Below are 22619 nucleotides of genomic sequence, written 5' to 3'. Positions count from 1 at the left end.
AATGGTCAATTCCATTAATTATTCTGACATTGTACCATACAAGACTGCACAAGAATGTGCATAGCTTGGTAGAATGATAGATCACATACTGAAGTTATGTGGTATTGATTCTATTGAATCAAATGTCATTATCTATAAAGGTAATGCAGCTTGTGTTGTTTAGATGGAGACAAGTTATACTTAATGCAATACTTTGCATTAAGATTTTCTGTTCCATAGGTCATATGGACATATGAACATTTGCAAACTAAGTATTGTGACAATCTCGTTGAGATTTTCACATAGTCTACCATATTTCACATTTTATATGTGTTGAATACATTGGTATGAAAGGTTTGCAAGTTTCAGGGGGAGAGTCTCTCGCCTCTCTGATTAATAACTTGTTGAAAACATCATATTGCACTCTTTTCTTTGTATGAGTTTTCCCTTCGGTTTTCTCATATAAAGTTTTTAATGAGACAATATCAACACAAGACTATGTCATATCATCCATTTTTCCCGAAGAGGTTTTTGGTGGATGATATTGGGACATATGATACATTGTACTCTTTTCTTTATGTGAGTTTTTCCTTTTGAGGTTTCTCATATAAAGTTTTTGATGAGGCAATGACAACATAAAGTTATATGTTATGTCATCTAGTTTTCCCCATCGGGGTTTTTGGAAGATGATATTTGAAGCATATTGACTATAGGGTCAAGGTGTTATTAGACTAAGACTTTGGATTTATCTCAGGGGTCTACTAACATTGGTAATTGTATATTATGGTATTTCTCCTTATTTTTTCCACTGGGTTTTAATGAGTTTTTGCCTAGTATACCGGTATTACTTTGGTTTTTCTCACAGGGTTTTCCAAAGATTCTCCTCACATTTTCCTTAAAAGATTTTTGGAGGAGTTATATATTGTACTGTATCTCCCAATTTTTCCCATAGGGTTTTCAAGGAGTTATTCGATTGATTACAAGACCACAAGAAGATCAAATTGATTACAAGACCACAAAAAGGACAAATTGATCAAGGGGGAGTGTTATGAAGAAATTAGAATTAGTGATCAATTTCTGTAATAGTTAATAAGATTAGTAAGTAGGTGGTTACCTTTCATGAAAAGGCCATCACGAAAGGGCCAATCCACGAAATGGCCAACTCACGAAGGGGCCATACCGAAGGGGCATGTCCCTTCGGCCTCCCTTGGTCTTGTATATAAACAGTGATCTCTATCAATCAAGAAAATCCAACCATTCCATTCACTTTCACTTCTAACAGAAACCATCCTCTACAGTCTACACACTCGCGAGAGCTGTGCTAAAATGTCAGCGTGTTACCACGCATATCCATGCGCTGGATTTCGTTGCAAATTAAAGTGGTCGTTTAGTCGTCACATGCATCTCTTTGCGGCTGCCGTCGGTAGCGAATATAGGATTTCTAGTTAAGGTGGTCCAATAGAATATTTTTTAGATATTTTAATAAATTAATTAATTTAACCATATAAAATTATGTTTTCTCAATTTGTATTTCTCAATTCAATTATCAATTCCTGCATAAGAAAAATAATTGGTAACTATCTTTCTATATAAGTAATAAATAAGGATAGATAAGAGAAAACCAGAGGATAAGAGTGTTTGGAGCCAATATTGGGCCCGTTTAGTTCCCAAAAATTTTCACCCAAAAATTTTCACCTCCCCCTTTAAACACATGTATGAAGCACTAAATGTAATTAAATAACAAAACGAATTACACAGTTTGGATGTACACGATGAGACGAATCTTTTGAGCCTAATTAGGGTATCATTAGACATAAGTGCTACAGTAACCCACATGTGCTAATGATGCGGTCAAATGCCTCAAAAGATTCGTTTTGCGGTTTCCAAGTGAGTTCTGAAATTAATTTTTTAATTAGTGTTCGAAAAGCCCTCCCGACACCTGGTCAAACGCTGACGTGACACCTAAAATTTTTTGTTTTTGGGAACTAAACGCCCCCTTAATGTGGGCCGGAGTCCACCTTTAGATCCGCCCCACGCCAAGCGCAGATAAAACTCGTGATGGTGCAACGCTAGTCTAGCTATTAAAATCCCAGGACAAAATTTGGATCCACGGCCGCACGTGAAAAACACCAGAGGTCACCAACTGACCCTTCCCGACGAGCACCGCCGAGCCGTAGCCAACCCCGGCGATCGCGGCGCCGCGTGTGCATGCATAAAAGTCAGAGGGGATCGCACGCGGTACACAAAAACCAGCCCTGCACATGCGAAGCCTTCACTTGTCAGTCGGTACTCCTACCACCGGCACACCTGCTCCATCACCGAATCAACCTAATCATCGCAATTTGGCGTACACTAGCTAATAGTGTTGTTTCCAATCATCCGTTGCCCCAGCTAGACATGCATCGTCTTCCTTTTCATTTCTTTTTCTTTTTTTGAATTCTTCTTAATTCATTCAATGGCATCATGTGTACACTAGTCGGACGGTGGCCAGAAATTATTTGGATGTGCCACGCGTTACTACCATCCTTTTTCTTTTCTTTTCCTTTTGGGCGAAGAAGACTACATCCCTTTTGCAATTGGCGATGAGATTACAGCAGCAGCATGCAGGCCAGGATGGAGCCGAGGGGAGCTAGCCAAAGGAATGGGGATCCAACAACAAGTGGGTGTGGGTGGCGACTCGACTTACCTGCAGGCTGCAGCCTGCGAGCTGGAGAAGGTTCCGCGCACGTCGGTTGTCGTGCCGCCATGTACTCCGGCGCAAGACGTGGGTTAAGTCAAGGCCGACGGTTTACGTTTGATTATCCTAATAAAATCTTCGTAATAATAATAGTATGACGAAGGTTTGAATCCCGGCTGGGCATGCATCACTGTATCCGAGTGGGTGCGTATGGACATCACGCGCTGAACAGGTGAAAATTAAAAGGAAAAAAAAAAAGAAGACGAAGCCGTTTGATCTTCAGCTCGGCGTGGAAAGAACTCGAACTCCAATTCCATCCAGCTAGCAGGCGAGATGCCCGGCCGGCGCACATTCCCGGGCAATCCTGCTCTGCACCCGCTCCGGCTTTGCTTCAGGATGTCAACCTTCCCCACACGTCCCAATGCAGCTCTGCAACTTCGTGCGCTGCCGCAGATGGATGTTGCAAACTCGCCGCCATGAATTTGACCTCTTCAACACCAGCCTGCACTACCATGGTCCCCGTCTGAATTCTACTCACTCCGTCCCATGTATATTTTCCCCCCAGCTACTACTTTTTCTGAGGGCGTGTTTAGTTCGCAATTTTTTTTGAATTTGGCTATGGTAGCATTTTCATTTTTATTTAGTAATTAATGTCCAATCATGAACTAATTAGGTTCAAAAAAATTTCTCATCATTTGCATCTAAACTGTGCAATTGGTTATTTTTAAAAACTACATTTAATGCTCCATGTATGTGTCCAAAAATTCGATGTGACGAAGAATCTTGAAAATTTTTGGGAACTAAACATGACCTGCCTCAAGATTCTGCCGAGTTCAAACCAATTTTTGCAGACCTTTGTCTGGAACCGACTAGCTGTTCCAGGCTTCCAGTACCCTGTACCCAAGCATCATTCAGTTAGCACCTTAGAGCATCTCCAAGAGTTCTTGTATCTTGGGTGAGTTTTCTAAAAAAAAGAAAAGGAAGGCAAAAACCCTCATCCAACAGAAACTCTATCTACCTCGTCTTCTATCCTCGTTTTCTATCCAGGGGGTGCCACTGGGCATTTTTGCCTAGCGCTGAACACTAATCATTCCTTTTTGGATTTTGGAGAAGTTGTTGGATTTCATCTCTTTTTCGCTAGCTATTTTGTTTTACATAATAGCTATATCAGAATTTTAGCTATTCATAGATACAAGAGCTCTTGGAGATGCTCTTACGTGGCCACATCACATTTCTGTAGATTCATTTGCATTGCAGGATCAAGATTCCAGGGCAGATAATTTGGAAGATGGGACGACAAATGTGTGAAGCCTATACATGTGTGTGTGTGTATATATATATATATATATCCAACCGTGTAGTGTGTACATATTACAACCTCTCTCGCCACTCTGTTTTCTGTATTCGATCTTCTCTATAGAACGGAGATTTTGCAGCGGAACCAAATCAAATCAGTAGAGAAAAAGAAAAAGAAGGTACCAAATGAGAGAGAAAATTAAGGAAACAAAACAAAGATTAATCATTGAGCAACGCTTTCTTTTTACCACAATGAATAATTAACAATGTATATGGTTGATCATCACAAGGCATGGGAAAAATTCCTGGAAAGAATCAATTTTTATGGCGTCCACCTGGCCGCCGGCGGAGGTGGCGATGAGTAGTCCCACACCGGCAGCTTGGGCAGCGCCCGTGGCGGCGGAGGTGACGGGTGAGGAAGGTGAGACACCTCCGAGTACGGAGGAGAGGAAGGTGGAGGTGGCGACGAGTAGTCGTACTTGGGGACGCTAGCCGGGGGTGGCGGCGGTGAGAGGTAACGGTCCTCCGGCGACACCTCGTAGTAGGGCGGCGGCGGCGACTCGTGGTGGATTGGAGGTGGCGGAGGTGGCGACTCGTGGTGAGCTAGAGGTGGTGGCGAGAGATAGCGGTCCTCCGGTGAGACCTCATAGTAGGGTGGCGGTGGGACCTCATTGTAGGCTGGAGGTGGCGGGGAGAGGTACCGGTCCTCCGGTGACACCTCGTAGTAGGGTGGCAGCGGTGATGAGTAGTATACTGGAGATGGTGGTGGAGGGGAAGGAGATGGTGGTGGTGGAGATGGCGGCGGGGGAGATGGAGGAGGAGGTGAGGGGGATGGAGGTGGAGGAGACAGCGGTGGGGGAGAAGGAGGAGGTGGTGATGGGGATGGAGGTGGAGGAGAGGGCGGAGGAGGTGAAGGTGGCGGTGGTGAGGGCGACGGTGGAGGAGGAGATGGCGGCGGAGGTGACGATGGGGGAGGAGACGGCGGCGGAGGTGGCGACGGCAGCACGAACTTCTTGCACTTGAATGCGTCGCAGTTGACGTGGTGGTTCTTGATGAACTTGCATTGGTCTGGCGACCTCTGTTCGGGCCGGTCCGGGATGCAGTTCCGCCGGTCGTCGACGTTCTTGACGTGCAGGCACACGGGCGGCTCGCCGGTGATGAAGTTGTATGAGTAGGTGAAGTTCTGGAGGCGCGGCAGGTGGCAGATGCCCTCCGGCACGTCGCCGACGAGGCGGTTGTGGCCGAGGTCGAGCTGCTCGACGCTCTCGAGCCTGGCGAGCTCGTCGGGGATGGCGCCCATGAGCTTGTTGAAGCTGAGGTCGAGCACGGTGAGCCCCGTGAGCGTTCCTAGCTCTGGCGGCACGCAGGACTTGAGCCCCGTGTTCATGAGGATGATCTCGTTGAGCGTGCCGGACATGTTGGCGACGGACGCCGGCAGGCAGCCGCCGAAGTCGTTGTTGGCGAGCACGAGCACGGACGCCGGCGAGTTGCCGACGTTGTCGGGGATCTGGAAGTGGAAGCGGTTGGAGTTGAGGAAGATGGCGTCGAGCGGGCGGTCGAAGAGCTCGCTCGGCACGGGGCCCTCGAAGTCGTTGAAGCGGAGGTCGAGGTACCTGAGGGCGGGCATCCGGAGCACGACGTCGGGGAAGGGCCCGACGAGGCGGTTGTTGCTGAGGTCGAGCTCGTGGAGCGCGCGGAGCTTCTCGAGCGACCGGGGCACGAGGCCGCAGAAGCGGTTGGAGTTGAGGTGGAGGACGGCGAGGTCGGCGAGCAGGCCGAGCGCCTCGGGGAGGTGGCTGGCGAGGTCGGCGTGGTTGAGGTCGACGGAGGCGACGACGGTGAGGTAGGGGTCGGCCGGGGACGGCGCGCAGAAGACGCCGGCGTAGGCGCAGACGTCGGGCCCGCGCCAGGACCCCGTCACGTTGTAGGGGTCCGAGAGGATGGCGCGCCGCCACGCCTGCAGCGCGACGTACGCGTCGCGGAGGCGCGGGTTCGGGAAGGAGTAGGACGGGTCGACGGGCACGTCGCTGCCATCATCTCCGTGGCCGCCGCCGGCGTGGTACTGGAGGAGCTGCCGGCGCCGGAGGCGGGCGGCGTCGGACGCGCTGAGGCCGCGGCTGACGAACGCAGCCGAGGCCGAGGCGGAGGCGAGGAGGTGCGGCGCGAGCAGGAGGAGGAGGAGAGCGAGGGGGAGGGTCCTGGGCGGCGGCGGTGGCGTCATTGTGGCGCGCGCATCGGCGCGGGAGGTCGTCGGGAGGGGTGGCGCTGGGCGGCCGGTTGCTGGGCTGGGTGGATTGGGAAGCCGGGGGGAGCGGCGGGGGGGATGATAACGCGGCGCCGGGGCAGGCGCGCGGGAATAGAATATTGCGGGCTTGCGGGGAAGGGGAGGGGACGGACGGCTGGGATGGAGGGGTGGGTGGTGGCGTGTCCGCGTGATCGGCGGCCAGCGTTCGAAAGGGTGGCCAAGAGCAGCAGGAGTTGGCCTCCATGACTGACTAGCTGCGGGATTGGAGGGAGTGGCCTGACTGACTGGCTGGATCAATGATGAGTTGGATGGTCTGAACGAACGATGATTGGGCTCTGAACAAAGGTCTGCAGGGAGGGCAAATCTTTTGGCTGTCAGCCGGTGACAAACGCGTCGCACAGCACAGGCATTCATTGCCTAAACTTGCACTGCCGTTCTTCTTCAACTATTTTTGCTGTTTTTTTCACCGGCGCATGGTGGATAGTTGAACACCCTTTGCAGTTGTTGGTCAACGGCTTCGAATGCACTCAACACAAAGGCAAAAGGCAAAGGCAATTTCATCCAATCCAAGACGTTGGAGGAGGTGCCGCGCCGATTGGGGGCACCAGGAGGACGGTTCCTTGGAACGGAAAGAATTGGTTCGTGGCTTGTCATCCTCTCAGCAGCAAGCCACCGAGCGCGAAGCTGGCCCTGTTTGGTTAGAAGTGGAAAAATTTTGATGAAAATTTTCCCAGGTGTTTGGCAGAACCAAACACATGAAAACTGAAGCGCATAGGGGTGCATCGTTGTGCGCGGGGTGATGCGCATGCTGACGCCTGACGCGGTCAGCTGTGGATCCCGCCTTTGGTCCATCCCGTGACCCCTAACACATGAAAATAATTACATTACATGTTTCCCATCCACACAACCAAATAGGGCCCAGCCCTGCCCAGTGGCTTACGCGCTTCGTCGTATCGTATAGTAGTGGGAATCCACCTCTCCCGGCCCGTCTTCTCCTCGTCCTCGATCGATTTTCATTTCTCTGCCGGTTTCCAAATCCGATTCCCAATCATGCATGGCGTAAAGCATTTTCTTTACCTGCGGAATAATATACTTCTCCTTGGTTTCTCAACTTCCATTTTCTATTTTTTGGTTCATTTTTGTTAGTTTGAGGTCTGCTTGATTTGAATTCTAATCATGCTGCTCGTCATCGATACACCCCCAAGTCACTTGGACGGCTAATTAATGGATTCGATGACTAGGCGTTTTGATTAATCGATTATGGCCCAACCCAACCAATCCGACGCGTTGCTGAGCCTGTCTTCGCCGTGAAACACGGGAGAGTCGGAGGCGCTTGCATTGCGTACAGCCTGTCTTGTGCTCTTGAGCTAGTAGTACTGACTCTTGTAGAGCAGATGGATAGGGCAAGTACATTAATGTTATCTTAAAAACAATCTCATGCAGTGAGATACTCCCTCCATACCCAAAAAAAACCTGACGTTTAGGACAAAGTTTGAGTCAAACCTTGAGAATATAAATCATGAATAACTCTCAAGTTGTTGAGTTTGAAAATATAAAAATTATATGAATAGATTTGTCTTAAAAAAATATTTTTATGAAAGTATACATATATCACTTTTTGATAAATATTTTTAGAGGAATAAGAAGTCAAAGTTGTGTTTTGGAGACCGTGTCGCTGTCCTAAACGTCAGGTTTTTTTGGGTACGGAGGGAGTATAATCTTTGAGATGATCCACCGGATAATTTCTACAATAGTTTGTCTTTTTAGTTGTCTCAAAGTTATAACACACCTCTTGATTTGTGGATGAAATAAAAAAATACTTTGAGTTGCATGACAACAACAACTCGTACAATGGTGGAAAGTAGTCTTATACTCCTAAATTTTAACCTATGAGACGGTTGTTTCATGAGGCAACCACACCTTTCTTTCGCCTCACTCTAACTCCTCCATATCAGCAAAAATTCTATCAGATATTGCATGAGACCACCTTCGAGACCGCTGATGTGGCAATGTACCTACCCTAATGTAGTTGTGATCACCGGACTTTTTTGGAGGCAAAATAGCCAAAATGGTCTCTGTACTATCGAGCTCGGCTCAATTTCGCTCCTCAACTATCAAAAGGGTCAATTTAGTCCCTGAACTATACAAATAAGATCGTTTTCGTCCTTATGCTGAGTTGGCACGTCACAAAGGACTGCCTCGTCAGCGACGGGCCAGTTTAGTGTTGCATCTCGTAGTGAAATATCCATTTACCCATGTACATCTCGTAGTGAATTATAACCATATGTACATAAAGTAGTTGTTTATTCAAAGTGATAGACCATGCCAATATTTAATGCAAATAATACATGTGCCATGAATTGGGCACTTCAAACTACATGATACTCATTTGTCCAGGGTAAAATGGATATTTCACTACAAGATGCAACCCTAAGTTGACTTATCGCTAACGAGACAGTCTACCATGGTGTGCCTACTCAGCATAAGAACGAAAACAAATTCATTTGTATAGTTTAAAGATTAAATTGAATTTTTTTATAGTTGAGAGACGAAATTGAGGCAAACTCAATAGTTCAGAACGATTTTGGCTATTTTACTTTTTTGGGAACAACTGTGGTCACCGGAGTTGACAAACCACGCGTAGCCTAACGGCTCCGATGTGGCTGTCTCCGCGCCACGCACGGATTTACGGGCCGCTGCTGGTGGCCGCGCTAGACACCAGTCCACGCGGCTCCCTAATCGCCGGCGCCGGCTCCCAACAATAATCCTCACCCAAAAAAAAAAAAAAGCTGTCGATTGATGAGGATCGGGGGTAGCAGCGGCAGACGGCGGCGGCTGATACCGGCGTAGTACCCCGGTCAGGTGCGTGCATCCAGCTGATGATTGATGATCAGCGAAGAATACCAACAAGGATTACGATGAGCTGTGGGGTTCGCCGGGCTGCATGTGAGTGGCCCCCCCCCCCCCCCCCCCCCCCCGCCGCCGCCTCTCAAGTCTCAAGTCTGATTGTCTGATCATCATGCGAACGAACCCAACCTGCAACCCAAACCCAACGCGTCGTCGTCTTCAGTCTGAATGTCTCTGATCATCATGTGAACCAACCCACCCCAACCGAAGCCCAACGCGTCGTCTCCGGCCACCGACCGATCCCGGCTGGAGCGAGCAAACATTCCCCAGCGCGTCTTCCTCGCTGGCGATTCGTTCCGCATGCCTCTCGTCTCCCCTCAGGTGTTCCACTTCCATTCCGTTACTATTTCCAAGTGTCGAGACCCCGACGCCGCTTCAGGCAGCAGCGCGCTGCGCGCATGTGTGCCTGTCGCTGACAGCGCCAGGCTCCTGTTTTTTTTTTTTTGAAATATCCAGGCTCCTGTTTCGAATGGCTATTGTTCGGAGTGGTCTCCCCGACGTCACGTAATTCCAGATCAGCCAGCCATTGCAGGCAGCCGCCCACAGGTAGTGAGCCTGTACTACTGTGAGTACGAGTGAGTGAGTGGGAGACAGCCTTGTCCACTTTAAGGACTCGTTGGGCAACACCCGGAATGTTCCAAACGAAGCTCAATCCAGCCAGAACAAAGTAGCTTGGTTTGCAACTAGGTTTGGACCGAAATTGTCGTTCTTTTGGATGGTCCGGATTGGAAACAGATCTGGTTCGACCTCCCTTCCTCCCCCTCACGGCCCGGTTTCGATCCCCGCCTCCCACCCTTGGGATCTAATCCTGATCGACACGGAGAGGGGAGGGCGCGGCTGGCCGCGCACTTGTAGGCGATGGCGTGCGAAGCGACGATGCGCGGAGAGCAGTGGCATAACTGGGGGTCCCCAAATTTTTTTTAATGCATACTAAATAATTAGTTGTTAAAGTAGATCAAATTTTGGTAGAAAATCAATGCAAATTAAAATAAAGACTAGTTTTCTTTAACAAAATAGACTATTTTGTTATCAAAATTTTAATCGATGAACAACTTCAACCCTAAACTTTCAAAATAACTGTTTCAACCCTCAACCTATTTCATACAACTTAATTTAGTCATTCATTCTACTTATGTTTCCATGTTCCAAGCATGCCATGTCAGCATTCAAAGGGTTCCTATTTTTAGCAGTAACATATATTGGTTCACACATACTTACAGATAACACAACAAAATTTTAACTTGTGTCTACATAATTTTTTCCAAATAAGAAATTTTTATACGTGTATAAATATGTTCGGATAAACTCCCTTAAAAATTGTACATCAATTAGTTTCATCAAGGTGAAACTTTTGTAGCGATCAAATTTATAGAAATATTGATTTTTATGAACCATAACTGACTAGATGTGACAACGCGTGCCAAAGAGCATGCCAAATAGGATAAAGGATTAAATTAAACTGTATAGACTAATTTGGGACTGCAATGATCATTTTGGAAGTTTTGGGATGAAGTTGAGCTTCGGCTGAAAATTTGTGGTCAAACTTAAGTATCCATATATTTGCCCAGTCCCCCTTAAATTTTCGCTCCAGTTCCGCCACAAACGAAGAGGGGAGGGCGCAGATGCCGACGCACGAAGGTTCACGGGCAATGGCGTAGCGGCAAGGTGGCACACCGGCAGCGAGTTTGTCCTACGCCGCCTTCTCACTAGTAAGCTGTCGCCTCTCTCCTCCTTCCCCTCTCCGTGTATTTTGGATCTTGTCATGTCTGCAATCTCCTCGGGCGGCACCGGCGGGGAGGTAAGGGGAGGCCGCCGCCCAGGCGTTGCGCTTGTTCGCACCTGACGAGCAGATAGCGTAGCAGCATGAACCTAACAAGCAGCAGTTGTTTCTAGTTACCGATATACATGAAACTTCTCATTTCCTAATACTTATTATACAAATGAAGACGGGCAGCAGTTATTCACAATACATCCATATACATGAAACTTCTCATTTCCTAATTTCTAGTTACTTTGTGCTTTTATTCAGATTATACCAGCAGTTCCTAGAATTGGTGAAGATGAGCCACCTCCTTCTTGGGATCCGATTTTGACTCCGAAAGGTACTCAGTAGTTCTATACGCTTGGCCTGTTCTCTTGTATGAGTGTCATGTTCTTTATAAATATATGACTGCCTTATTCTTCAATAAATATATGACTATTTGGTAGCTTAATAAATATATGACTGACCTATTGTTTTTTATATAATAATCCAATGAATATTACTTTAAGAGGTCGTATTAGAAAGAGGAGGGAGGAAGATGATGATGACATGATGCTATATATTCTCCCTGTCCTTTATCTCTTGGAGTCTAACCGAGGAGGGGAAAAGAAACAACGTCTAGCCCTGAGGAATCGGGCGAGTAGGAGGTCCGTCGGTTGCTGTAAGGACACGTGAAGAACCGTTTGGTAGCTTTTAGGATGGAACCTTGGATCTTCAGTTATTTGGCTGATTACCTTCGTAGGAACAAACTTGTCCTTGATACAAGAATCAAGGTCGAGGAGAAACTTGGATTCTTTCTTTACATGCTCAGCCACAACTCTTCCTATCAAGATCTTCAGATCAAATTTCACCACCACATAAACCACTTCTTCAAGAATATTCTCCCTGGTCTTGCTCGCTAATTCCTCAAACCTCCCAACCATAATCAAGTCCATCCAACAATTTGCCACAAATGCAAGATATTATCCATTCTTTAGGAACTGCCTCAGTGCCATTGATGGCACCCACATTCCGATTTCCATTGCCTCTAAAAAGCTGCCCCTTTTAGAAATAGGAAGAACACACTGAGCATCAATGTTATGAATGCTTGTGATTTTGACCTTAAAATCACATTTGTTGAGGTCTTCTATAAGCAAAGGATTCGAGGTGCCTTCAGGCAAGTTTTATCTTGTCGATGGCGGGTATGCAAACACCTCTTCTTTTCTAGCACCGTATCGGGGAGTCAGATACCACTTGAAAGAGTTTGGGTCTGGTCATAGAAGACCACAAAATTCAAGAGTTGTTCAATCATCGCCATGCGCTACTAAGGAATCATGTGGAACAGACTTTAGGAGTGCTTAAGAAGCGCTTCCTATTCTTAAAGTCGCAACCTTCCACATGTAAAGTTACCCATTGCAGCTGCTATATTTCACAATCTAATTAGGGAAATAGAAGGAGATGAGGAGTGGCTGGATGATCAGCCAGATAATATCAACCCTGCAGACTTTGTTGATTTGCCAAGTGGTGATCAGGGTAATGCAGCTAGCAGTGGAGAAGGCAGCGCATTGAGAGACTCACTATCTCAAGAGATGTGGTCCAATATTAGCAACATGTACATGCAGATTAGTCGACATTAATTTTTCCCCCATGAGTTGTAATAATTGATTAATATTATGTCAGTCAAATATTTATCATGAGTTATCATGTAATAATTGAATAAAGTTATGTATAATATGACATGTTATGGTTGGAAAAGGTTCGGCAAAAGTCCATATGAGTTCAAGGGGATCGCCACTTGCTAAGTTTGGTACAATACTAGCTAGGACAAGTAGTAGCATGAAGAAAGTCTCTCCTTGGAGTAGACTTGCTGAGAAGACAGCAAGCTCTCCAAAAGGTATGTTATTTATTGTTTATTCATAATTTCTCAATACTCATCACAATGTACATTTATTTTGTATGTAAATGATTGGCCATTTTTTGTAGGCAAACAAAGAGCAATTTGGAACATGGAGTTGGAGAAGTCACTCGTTGAAATCCTTCATGAGCACAAAGGTAGTGGTTGCAGAGGAGATAATGGCTAGAACTCAGAAGGTTGGAACAGAATGGTGAAGGAATTCCACGCACGGAACAAATACATATCATTCACCAAAACTCAAATTCTAGAGATGGAAAGTCAACTAAAGAGAGCTTACAAGATGCTGAAAGCGGTAAAACAGCAAAGTGGATCCACTTGGAATGAAAAGCGATGTATGATCGAGGGATCTTCAGCTATGTGGGACAACTTGGAATTAGTAAGTTGTTTTGTGATCAATATTTTCCTTTGCATGTGATTTGTGATTTGTTTGATGCCTTACAATAGTATGTGATTATCATTTGCATGTACAGTCATTCCCAAAGATCAAGAAGTTTTGAAATAACAAGGCCAGCTTTCCATTGTATGATGCAGTTGGTGAGCTATATGACGATAAGTTTTGATCTTTGTTGTCCAAATTAAAGAGTTCTGATCTTCTTTGTTGTGTGTTGTTTTTTTTCAAATTGTGTATTGTTTCCTTGTTCTTACGTAGGCCATCTTGCTGAGGGAAAATACAACTGCACCACCCTTGATTCAATGGAAGATGAGGCACCCCTCAGTCTGCTACCAGAATTTGAAGATGATACTCAGCAACAAGATGATGATGTTGTGCTGCTTGAAGAGAAATGAAACTCAAGAGAGGAAGATATTGAAGATGCAGATGTAAGTGTGGTGCAAAGAAACATGAGAGAGTAAGAAACTCAAGCTGACAAAGCTATGACTGAGAAGCAAATAAGACCGGCTGCAATAGCAAAAAGGAGATAGGAAAAACAAGATTGGAAGAGTACTAAGGGCAACTCCAACTGAGCTCTCAAATTTGAACCCCTATTCCTCCATATGAGGATCTCTCATCCAGATTCTAGCCCTCTACTTTCCGTTGCACTCCAACCGAACTCTCAAATATCTCCTTACATCTTATCTCTAAAATATCTCCTTACATCTTATCTTTCTTTTTGTTTATTGATATCATGTAACCAACAATCTATGCATTATATATGCAAACAGACTTTGTTACCAATAAAAATTTTCTTAATGACTAGAGTAAATTGCACCCCAGGTCCCCGAACTTCTAGCTACATTCCGCTTAGGTCCCCAAACTCTCAAATTGTCTAATTGGGTCCCTAAAGTCCTTTAAGTGGTTCATCCAGGTCCCAAACGCGCCACGCGTGCATCCGAAGCCGACGTGGCATGCCACGTGGTGCCACGGTGGCAAACATTTGCAAAAAAACCCTTGACATCGTCTTCTTCATTTTGCTCCTTTCTCTCTCTCTCCCTCGCCGCTTCCCCGCGCCTGTCGTGCCCCACCTCGCCCTTCGCCACCACGCCATGGCAGGGGGCCGTGCCCCATATCGCCCCTCGTCGCTGCGCCATGGCAGCGGGCCGTGCCCCGCGTGGCTCCTCGCCACCGCGCCACCCTCCTTTCCCCTCCCTCGTGCCGCGCCATGCCAGGGAGGAGGGAGCGCCTGGAGGAGGGGCGCGGTGAGGGTGTGGGTGGCGGCGAGGAAGCCGGCCGGCCAGGGAAGAGGGAGCGCAGGGAGGAGGGAGCGTGCCGCCATCCGAGGGCCCATCGCCGCGCCGCCACCTGCTCCGCCCGGCAAGCGCCACGGTAACAGCGCGCGCCTGGCCATGGCGGCCGCTCACAGCCGGGACCCGCCGTGGGTCGCCTCCGTCGTGCCGTCGTGTCGCGTGCTCGCCGCCGTCCCGAGGGCCCGTCGCCGCGCCGCCCCTGCTTCGCCCGGCGAGCGGCAGGCCCCGGCGCGCGCCTGGCTATGGCGGCCACCGGGTCCCGCCGTGCGGCGGCTCCGCCGCGCCGCCGCGCGCGCTCGCGGCGAAGAGGAGCGCGGAGGGAGGAGGGACTCGGCATGCACGGCATGGAACCACGCTGTGGACCCGTCATGGACGCCGAGCTCGAAGCCCCCGGAGCCGAGCCGAGACGCGTCGCCGCCGCTCAACCACGCCGGAGCTGCTGCCCGGCCGTGCCACCACCGCTTCGCTCCACCGCCTAAGCCGGAGCTCATCGGCATCTGGGAAGGCGCTATCGGGCGAGCACGGCGGCGGGAACCGGAGGTACGTGGGGTCCAAGTGGTGCTACGACTTCGACCATGTGAGGAGGGGCGGCGGTGGCGACGCCGACGTCGATGCCGACGAGTGCAATTGGGGCAGGGAGGGGGGTCATGGTGTCGAGGCCCTCCCCGAGCCGCCGGATGCCGGAGCGGAAGCAGTCCGCGAGCCACGATGGCCGCACTGGCAGTGGGAGCCAGAGTCGGAGGGTGAGCCAGTCGCCGGAACGCCGCGCGGATGTCGCGCCCGCAACGGTGAGCTCGGGGACCGGCGAGCGAGACGCGTGGCAGCAGCCAGGGAAGATGGTGTCCGCCCCGGCGAGGGAGGGAGGGAGGGAGAGAGAGAGATTGGAGAGAGAGGGAGAGAGAGGAGCAGATATGAGAAGATAAGATTTTGTAGGCGTTTTTTTGCAAATATTTCCCAGCATGGTGCCACGTGGCATGCCATGTCAGCGTCGGAAGCTGGCGTGGCACGTTTGGGACCTCGGATGAACCACTTAACACAGTTTAGGGACCCAGATGGATGATTTGAGAGTTTAGGGACTTAGGTGAAACCTCTGGACAAGTTTAGGGACCTGAGGTGCAATTTACTCTAATGACTATATTCTATACTAATAATTTTTGCTTGGACTTATTTATTACCATTAATTTTTTAATAATTTGGCAGCTAACAACTATTTAAAAGACGACTACATTTGATTGACATACTAAATTGGTCAATGGATTGACAGACTAAATTCGGTTGATTGATAGACTAAATTGGTCAATGGATTGGCAGTAGCCTCAACCGACTAAATCGGTCACTAAATCATTGACACACTAAGTTCGGTTGATTGACAGACCAAATCGGTTAATGAATTGGCACGATTGACAGACTAAATCGGTCAACGATTGACATACTAAATCAGTCGATTGACATGCTTGTTCGTCGGGCAGTACCCCATAATTAATCTGATCAGCATCAGGCTCACTGCTTGAAACATTGTTCTCCACCAAGTCCAAAAAAAACTTTGCATTTTGACCTCCTGCAATTGAGAATGAATAATGAAGTACACAGAATCATGATTATTAGAACCAGTGTTCTATCTAGCTGGCAGCCGAGCACAGCCTAGTGCAGCAGCAGAGCAGCAAGCAGCGAGAACCACAGCGAAGCGCAAAAACCAGAAGCAAGCAAGCGCAGCGTAGCAAAGCAGCTGAGCAGCAAGCTGGCGTCGGTCCTACCCCCCATCCCCCTCGCGTACAACAGCAAGAGCAACAGGGCGAGGGGAGCCCCCACGCGCGCAGCCTTGGGGCAGGGCGCCACCGGCGCCCTTGGCCTCGGCCTCCTACCATAGGGCCGCCGGCCCCTCTGGCGCGAAGCAGCCGGCCAATCACGCGCGGATCTGGTCAGGTGGCCTACCGCATGCCCCCTCTAGCGCGGCATCTGGGCGGGTCGCCGCCCTCCTCGTTTGGCGCGGCCCGCCCAGAAAGATAGGACCTCGCGTGCGGTACGCCGCCGGCCCCATGGCCGCCGCCAGCCTCCATGGGTGCCGCCGGATCTAAAGGTGCTATTTCCCCTCCCTCCCCTAGACTGCACAGCCGTCGGAGAAGAGAAATCGATGTATCTAGCTTGGAGAAACCTTCCTGGACGACGCGAGGAAACCTCCATGGACGCGCGGGAGGCCCAGCCATTGGCGCCATCACCAGATGAGAGTTCAGTAGAGGAACTCCTACAAGTGAGCGCTTGAGGGGGGAAATGAGGTTGCCTCATCCATCAGGGGTGGGATGAGAGACCGGTTGGAGGGTATTTTTTGCGACTCAACCTTCAAAGATGAGGTAGGGGTTCAAAAAAGGGCTTAGTTTGAGTTGCCCTAAGAGTTGACAAGTTGAGTGCATGATGGAGAGGTACATCGAGATGAAGAGCAAACAATCTGAGGATGAAACTACAAGTTGGCTAGAGAGAAGGAATGTTCACAAGCTGCAGATTACTCCATCAAGCACAATGGATGTTACCAAGGAAGAGAAGGTAAAGGCTTATTCATTTTTTAAGATCCTAGAAAATAGAGAAATCTTTCTGAGTGCATGCGAAGATGACTTGGAGTGTGCATTATGTTGGCTGAGAAGTGAAATGGTCTAACATCACCAAAGGTTAGTTCTCATCCTTGTCAAATTATAGTTTGCAAAAGCATGCAACATGCAAGGTAATTCCTATGCTGAGTCATATGCTTCTAATAATGACGGTTATAGATTGGAATAACTATGAGATATAGTCATATTTGTAAATTATTTGTTGCTATTGATCCTTGCTTTCCATATTGATTTATATCTGCTTAGTACTAGATTTCAGTTCAGTGTTAAAAACTTACAATCATTTATTGCTATTTAATTTTTGGGTTCCTCTATATTCTTGGTGCAGCTCAAGAACACATATTTCAAGAAGAGGTTTCAAGGTCTAAGTTATACCTTATCCATGTTACCTATATAGTGGGCTAAATGGAGTTTGTTTCGACCGAGGAGTTCAGTGTTACTATGTTTGCAATTTTGGATCAGTGACTACTCTAGCATATTGTTGAAGGAATATGGGGTAGCAAAAACAAATTTTTTCCACCGCATAAACCAGGATTACTGCAGTTATAGATCACGGGATTACCACTAGACGCGCGGTTGCGGAACTTCTGTAGCGCGTCGGTGTAGTGCAGATGGAAGCCGGCCGTGCAATTGCGTGAACCTCCTCTCGAACGGCTCGTCCTTGTGCAGCAGATGCGGCACCTCCAAGGTATCCACACGTACGGGAAGAAGCGTCGCGGTCCGGACTGCTAGATCCGTGAAGGCGACCTAGGGCTTGGCGCACAGGAGGGGCGGCACTATTTACGGCTGCTACTGCACTGTTCATGGTACTGGTCACGTACTGTTCACGGCTGAATAGTAGCAAGGGTTAGTGTTTTAGGCGCGCCCCTCCTCTGTTTATATAGCCCCTTAGGTGGGCTGCCTTGGGCCCCACCTTGGGCGCCCTCTTTTGGGCCTAAAAGACCCATTAGTGCATCTAACCCCAGTCTAATTCGGATCTCATCCTTATCATGCTTCTTTCCCTTAAGTGTGTGACCCTATGGGCTCATATGCGAATAGACATGGCCCGAGTACTCTTACTTGGCCCAATAGTAGACATTGGCCTCTAGCAAGACATGTCAACTCCTATACGCACGCAGAGATCATATCAGACGAGCCGTCACAATGTCATATACATGCTGTTCCCTTTGCCTCACGATATTTGGTCTAGCTTAAAGCCGACCACTCTTTCTCGATCCTATGATTCGGAATCTTTGGTTAACTCTTAACCCTAACATGGTCATGCATTTCTTGATCCGAATCACTCGAGGGGCCCAGAGATATCTCTCTCTTGCAGAGAGGGGCAAATCCCATCTTGACCGACTATGTCTCACAGCATGCTTCTTGACAGACCCGAAAACCATCTTTATAACTACCCAGTTACGATGCAGCGTTTGATGGCTCCTAAGTAAGTCGGTTCACATCTTGAGTACATACAACGATCTCAGGTCTTAGAACACATCGTACATATTGTGTAATGAGAAGTCATCATCTCGTGTTGGGTCAGTTCAATCGCATGTCTCACATGAGCCCACATTATTAGTTTGACATCCCCATATCCATGACTTGTGAAACACAGTCAATCAACTAATACATGTGCTAGTCTAATATTCATGTGTGTCCTCACATGAACTCCGACTAGGAACACTTTAGAATATTCATACAAGTAAAGAGTTTCACAAATACTTCACATAAGCATTAATCAATATAAGTTGTCATCCATGAATATTCAAGGAACACTTTATTAATCATGAATACAAGGAAATATGATTGCCTCTAGGGCATATTTCCAACAATTGTCACCTCGTTGAGACCTAGTTCTGTGTTGCCAGAACGTGCTCTTTCTATCTTTATATCTTATATGCCAGAACGTTGAGACCTTGTTGACTAATGCTTTGATAGTGCTTGCTCCACAATGTGCTTGTGTGTATTATATATTTTGTTTTCTGTGCTGGTTTGAATCCTTATCTAAACAACCGAACATACTTTTTGATGAAAGGAACGGTTCCTGGGCCAGGAACCAAACCAGACTAGACCGGGGTTGAGTGAAACGGGTGGAATTACTCAAACCGGGCCTGTAATCAAAACAAGCCTGGAATCAAAACTGGGCTGCCGAACAAGCCCCTAAAACTTTCATCCTGCTCTGGAATTTTTTTCCCGTTGCGGTAGTATGGTTTAGCCTTTGTTCCTCCTCCACCAGCTCACATATACACCCAATTTGCTGCAAGGGAAGACAGAAAAAAAACATAAAAATATAGGCCCCAATGTGTTGACCAGCAGCCTGCTAAATGAACCATCAAGCAGCTATGCCTCCCCCTGTGATGGTGCAGCACTGGTAGATGTTGCCGCAGTTCGGGCAGAAACCCTAACAGCCCCCCCCCCCCCTCCCGCCCTTGCTGCCGCCTGAGTGCACTGCTGGAAGTCCAGGGGGGCGCGAGGAAGGCAGCAGCGGGGTTCTCTCCCTCTCCAGTCGTCCTTTCTCCCTCCCGTCGGACCTCTCGGCGGGGGCAGTAAGCAGGCTTATGGGCTGCTGATCCGACCCCTGCCGATGTGTCTGTGGATGGATCTGGCCGCCGAGGGTCTGCTCCATGGGTCGGCGGCGGCGGGCTCAGGTGTGGCGCTGCACGCCTGCACCTGCCGATGTGTCTGTGGATGGATCTGGCCGCCGAGGGTCTGCTCCATGGGTCGGCGGCGGCGGGCTCAGGTGTGGCGCTGCGGCGGGTGGTGTAGAGCCGCGGCTGGTCGCCAGGTCAACGGCGGTCCCTTCTTCATCGCCATCGCCTTCCATGCTCGATGCGCCGTCACTGCCCCTTCCCCAACCATGATGCAACAAGACTGGTGGTGGGCGTCCGTGTGACATCCCGGCCCAGAGTTTAATAGAATTAATAGAATATTCATACCAACAAGTTGCAACTTTTTTTTTCTGGAAGCCGGTCTCCAAAGAACTCCGAGGTTAAGCGTACTTGGCGTGGACCGGAAAATTCTTCCTGGTTGCACATGAGTAAGGACAAATTGCGCAGAAAAGATTTACATGGTCCGTGAGGGCAGTCTATATCCTATAAAAGCTGCCAGACATAAGCGGCCCCGACCTCGGGGAGGCGGAGGTGGCCGCGTTGTGCCTGCTACTTTAGGTCGTAGCGCCCTCACCCCGATGGCGGCGTCACCAGATCCACGACCACCTAGCCCATGCGGCAAGCGCGGCTGCTGATGCCTGCTAGCTGGTGGTCGCTCAGGGCTTGCTGGGCGACGGCTTGGGGCTAGCAGCATGCAGGACGATGGCTTTGTCGGTGGATGACCTTCTTGTGCTGGCGTGCGGACCTGGCTCAGTGAGCACAGGGAGAAATCTCACCCGGCATCTTGCCGGCCGGCAATGATGCTGCTTGTTGCAGGGTTTTCCTCGATAGAGGCTTTGTCGGTGTGTGTGTGTGCGCGCGCTTTACTACTTGCAGGTCCGTGATTGTCGGGTGATATAAGAAACCGTTTGAGGAAATCTTGTTTGGCGTAACGTTGGAGTTGGCAATGGTGACATCATTTGGTGACATTCCCTGTATGCCTACAGGGGATGTTGATATATCCTTCTACCCGTGAGCCAGACAGAGGTTTTTGTGATGAGTTCAAGTCCGGACATCAAGCTTCTAAGCAGGCAAGTGATGTGATGGATTGGTACGCGTGAATGCATTGCAAGGTTGAAGCGGGATGGAAGAAGAAGTTTGAAGCTTAGTCTTCTAATTTCTTTCTTTGTTTTATAGTTTTTTTCTTGTATTTGTAAAATTCCTCATTTGAAGTCTAGAGTCTAAGAACTCTTGTAGATTTTTTGGCTGTAGTCGTTCGCATGTGAATGATCAAGGCCGGAACTTATTTTATAATTAAAAAAATGATGCTTTTCTCAGGTTCTGCTGCTAATGCAACGTTTTCAGTATATCACTTTTCAACGGAGATGCAAAAAATCCAACATTACTAGTCAATGCACCCCAACCAGTTTGGCTGCAGGGTTAAGTAGTAGGCTGGCGAGGATCCAACCCGACTGAGTCTGGCGGCCTGTTTAGTCCCTAAAATTTTTCCTACACTACAGTAACTTCGAACGTTTAATCACTAATTAGGAGTATTAAATATGGACAACTGACAAAACCCATTCCATAACCCCCAGGTGAAATCGCGAGACGAATCTTTTAAGCCTAATTGGACCATGATTAGATAATGTCGTGCTATAGTAAACAACCTCTAATAACAAATTAATTAGGCTTAATAGATTCGCCTCGCGATTTTCCGTCCATCCGTGTAATTATTTTTATAATTAGTCTATATTTAATACTCCTAATTAGCATTGTAAAAGGTGCAAAAAATTTATGCCCAAAAACATTTTGCCAACTAAACGTGCCTTCAGCCCAGGGCCAGCGTATGTTGAGAAAAAAATCTAAGCGCCTGGACACATCACGTGTGAGCTCTAGAGTCACACGCCCTCTAGCGTTTAGTCTCCAAGCGGTGGAGTTCTATCCAATAAAAAAGTCATCCCCATCTCTTTCCTCTATCTCCTGCGATTTCCTTCCCGCGGACCGCATCTTCTCCTTTCCCTCAGCAGGGTCGTCCTCATCACCGCCGTTCGAGCCGGGGACTGGGGCCGGCAGCAGCACCGGCGGCGCGGACGGCGACGGCCCGAGGAGGGGAAGCACCATGCACAGTGAGTAGTCCGCGACGACCACGATCATGGGCATCTTCTTCTCGCGGCCGCCGCCGAAGAAGAAGGCGCACGCTGGCTGCGGCCGCGCGAGGAGGGAGCAGAGCGCTACCATCACGAGGAGGAGTGCTCGGATCCACGTCAAGGGAAGGGTGGGGTCATCACTCAGATCCGCGTCGGGGAAGGTGCGACCATCACTCAGATCCAGCATCCATTAAAATGGACTACGAGCTTGTTTGTGCCATAATGGGTTTTGCATTGTGGAACTGTCCTTCTTCTTTCTGGCCTTACATTGCTATTGAATTCTGCCATTATATTCTTCCAAAAGTGTTCACCCTTTTGTGAGTTTCCAGACACTGGGTCAACAGAATGATGCAACCATGCACCGACTAGTTTCAAATTCTCTTCCTCACTCCAATTCATACGGCCTGCCTTCTTTTCTTCACCATCACTAGAATCACTCCATTCTTGATTGCTTATATCTTTTCCATTGCTTTGTGGTGCAGGAGGAGATACTGGAGAAGCTGGACCTGACCTGAAAACACCCTGGCTATAAGCCATGGACTCAACTGGTGATGAAGACCGCGCACCTTCAATTGCAACTCCTCTTCCAAACATTGCACCGGGAGGAAAACTAAAGTTGGCTTCATATGGCATACCAGGGTGAAACCCTCCATATGGGTGGTAGTTTGGAGGCATGCCATATGGACTAAAGTTTCTAGGAAACTGAGATTGGAATTGCTGATTGAATTGAGGAAAACTTGCATACTGGGATGGCTGGTATTCTAGGTTGGATTGGCGGCTTGTGTCTCCTCTCTCTTGAGGAGAGGAGCTTGCAGGATTGAAAGGGTTGAGTGGGTCTGCATCATCTATTGGAGTGTGT

The 22619-nt window shown here is 48.4% G+C and overlaps 1 protein-coding gene and 1 pseudogene across 1 annotated transcript; one reads left to right on the top strand and one right to left on the bottom strand.

Annotated features, from left to right (window-relative positions):
- Positions 1 to 4026: 4026 nt before the first annotated feature.
- On the bottom strand, positions 4027 to 11801 carry LOC120674823 (leucine-rich repeat extensin-like protein 3). Its single transcript, XM_039955935.1, has 2 exons — positions 11617 to 11801; positions 4027 to 6069 (listed from the first exon to the last, which is right to left on the bottom strand). Exons 1-2 carry the CDS (start codon positions 11799 to 11801, stop codon positions 4275 to 4277), a joined length of 1980 nt encoding a protein of 659 aa, XP_039811869.1. The 3' UTR covers positions 4027 to 4274.
- A 784-nt stretch (positions 11802 to 12585) lies between these two features.
- LOC120672769 lies at positions 12586 to 13175 on the top strand (annotated as a pseudogene).
- The last annotated feature ends 9444 nt before the right edge of the window (positions 13176 to 22619 follow it).

The sequence above is a fragment of the Panicum virgatum genome, chromosome 5N (assembly GCF_016808335.1).
Source record: "Panicum virgatum strain AP13 chromosome 5N, P.virgatum_v5, whole genome shotgun sequence".
Classification (NCBI taxonomy): Eukaryota; Viridiplantae; Streptophyta; class Magnoliopsida; order Poales; family Poaceae; genus Panicum; species Panicum virgatum.
Note: the sequence above shows the minus strand (reverse complement) of the source record. Positions and strands in the feature narration are given on the sequence as shown.

What these genes read in the sequence shown, in the direction of transcription:
- LOC120674823 (XM_039955935.1), bottom strand. Translation starts at nt 11,801, where the DNA reads ATGGACTTGATTATGGTTGGGAGGTTTGAGGAATTAGCGAGCAAGACC. An exon ending in GATTCTTGTATCAAGGACAA is followed by an intron (nt 6,070 to 11,616) that starts GTTTGTTCCTAC and finishes TGCGTTCGTCAG; the next exon opens with CCGCGGCCTCAGCGCGTCCG.